We start from the raw sequence: 2,500 nt of genomic DNA, 5'->3' as shown, positions 1-2,500 counted from the left end.
AGCCGTCTCCTTCACGTCCCTCTTGTGTGAGAGCCTCGCCTCCGCCAGACGAAAGTCCTCCTGGATCTTGTGCGGCCACGCGTACATCCGGTTGATTAGGGACACCTGGTCTTCAGGGACGCGACCGAACTGCCGAGAGGGGCAGAGCACAGAGTGGTGTTTAGGTAACTATCATACATGAATAGGAGCGAGACCCTGTAACAAAGGGGAAGGGGGGGGCAAAGTACAGGGTATTTTTTGAGACAACTATTATACAGTCACAGAGGGTCACAGTTTGTATATGTATGAGAAAAAATTATACATCGTTTATACAGTCATCAATGAGGGCGAACTCCTGCTGCAAAAGGGGGTAGTTTGAGTAACTTGTAGAAGGGAAATGTTTGCATCGTTTACGGTCACTGATGAGGACGAGATATCTATACGTCTATCACTATCCTATGAGAACAACGCAATATAGTTGCCCAAACATTTAAGGTATAGGCAATCATTTGTCTTTATCTTTTTGTAAGTGAGAGCAAGGCGACTCAGCTGACAGGGATCGCAGTATGGGATAATTCTTTTTGTTTATGTTCATTACACTGTTATTGAAAACAACGTCACTTTTATGTCAGGAAAGAGATATTTTTGAAGACTGTTACATTTGTTATTGAGAACAAGACGAACCACCACAGGAAACCACAGTATGGGCTATTTTATATATATACATTTCAAAAGTCATTGAGAACGGATCCATCTAACAGTGAGTATGGACTAATATTAAAGTCTATTACACACTCATGGAAAAGAGCGTGACCCCAGCTGCCGGAGAGGTCACAGTATGGGCTATTTTCTGACATCAATTGATAAGTAATTGACTCAGTCTCAAGGAGAATCACATGAAGACGAGAGAGAGAGAGAGAGAGAGAGAGAGAGAGAGAGAGAGAGAGAGAGAGAGAGAGAGGCGAGAAAAGAAAAGGAGAAAAACCGAGAGAGAGAGAGAAGGGGAGAGGGGAAAAGAAAGAGGAGAGAGGGGGAGAGAGAGAGAAGAGGAGAGAGAGAGAGAGAGGAAAAGAAAAGAGAGAGGAAAAGAGAGAGAGAGAGAGAGAGAGAGAGAGAGAGAGAGAGAGAGACAGACAGACAGACAGACAGAGAGAGGAGAGAGAGGGAGAGAGAGGAGAGAGGAGAGAAGAAGAGAGAGAGAGAAAGAAGCGAAGAGGAGAGAGAGAGAGAGAGAGAAGAGACAGAGAGAAGAGACAGAGAGAAGAGACAGAGAGAAGAGAGAGACAGAGAGACAGAGAGAAAAGAGAGAAGAGAGAGACAGAGAGAGAGAGAGAGAGAGAGAAGAGAGGGGAGAGAGAGAGAGAGAGACAGAAAAAGACAGAAGACGGAAGGAGAAGCAGGAAAGAGAGAAGAGAGAGATGGAGAGAGAGAGAGAGAGAGAAGGGGAGAGAGAGAGAGAGAGAGAGAGAGGGGAGAGAGAAAAAGAGAGAGGGGAGGAGGAGAGAGAGAGAGAGAGAGGAGACAGAAGAAGAAAGAAGGAGGAGGAGAGAGAGAGAGAGAGAGAGAGAGAGAGAGAGAGAGAGAAGGGGAGAGGGGAGAGAGGAGAGAGAGGGAGAAGAGAGAGGAAAAGGGGAGAAGAGAGACAGAGAAGGGGAGAGAGAGAGAAGAGAGGAGAGAAGAGAGAGAGAGAGAGAGAGAGAGAGAGAGAGAGAGAGAGAGAGAGAGAGAGAGGACAGAGAGAGAGAAGAGAGAGAAAAGGGGAGCAGGGAAAGAGAGGGAGAGAAGAGAGAAGAGAGGGGAAGAGAGAGAGAGAGAGAGAGACAATGAGAGAAAGAAAAGACAGAGAGAGAGGAGAAGGAGGGAAGTAGGAAGAGGAGAAATAAAAAAAAAGGAAAAAAAGGAAAAACAAGCCCGAAAGGAAAAACCGAAAACAAGGAAAAAAAGAAAAAGGAACAGAAAGAAAAAGAGGATGAAAGGGGAAAAACAAAGAGACGAGAGAGGGAGAAAAACAAGAACGGAGGAAAGGGAAGAAGGCAAAAGGAAAAGAGAAAACAAAACAGAATTAAAAGAATATTTCGCCATATTTTTTTTCCTTCGCTTCGAAAATAAAAAGAGCGGGCAGGAAGTAGTAGAGGATTGGCATAGACCGGTGTCGCGCAAGCCCTAGCCCAGAAGAGACAGGTAGTCCGCCGTGACCAGATGAGAGGGCCTCCGGAGTCCCCCAGGCAGGCATCCTGACCTGCCTTGTAGGTGCACATCATGTTGTTCGTGATTGTGCTCTTGAGGTACTGCTGGCACTCGGCCGTCGTAAGGATTGGCAGCTCCACTTCCTGCAGCACGTTGCTCGTTGACCCCTGGTAGTCCGTCCTGCCCCAGCCGGTCACGGTGCCCGTCTGGCCCTGGAAGTCCAGAGAGGCGAACTGGAAGGGCAGGCAGATCGGCCCCACGCCTCGGCTGTAGGACGCCGCAGAACTCAAGCGAATGAGAGCGATGTCGTTATCGACCGTGTTCGCATTGTAGT

The 2,500-nt window shown here is 47.5% G+C and overlaps 1 protein-coding gene across 1 annotated transcript in view; it reads right to left on the bottom strand.

The window, feature by feature from the left end:
• Positions 1–2,500, bottom strand: part of LOC119576758 (venom serine protease 34-like) — a 3,505-nt gene that overhangs the window by 36 nt on the left and 969 nt on the right. Inside the window, exons 1-3 of the mRNA XM_037924398.1 lie at positions 2,148–2,500; positions 313–435; positions 1–129 (exon numbers count right to left, since the gene is read on the bottom strand). The exon at positions 1–129 is cut by the window's left edge and continues 36 nt beyond it; the exon at positions 2,148–2,500 is cut by the window's right edge and continues 969 nt beyond it. Of these exons, the coding sequence (XP_037780326.1) occupies positions 1–129; positions 313–435; positions 2,148–2,500 (605 nt within the window). The remainder of the gene's footprint in view (positions 130–312; positions 436–2,147) is intronic.

The sequence above is a fragment of the Penaeus monodon genome, chromosome 9, assembly GCF_015228065.2.
Source record: "Penaeus monodon isolate SGIC_2016 chromosome 9, NSTDA_Pmon_1, whole genome shotgun sequence".
NCBI lineage: Eukaryota > Metazoa > Arthropoda > Malacostraca > Decapoda > Penaeidae > Penaeus > Penaeus monodon.
Note: the sequence above shows the minus strand (reverse complement) of the source record. Positions and strands in the feature narration are given on the sequence as shown.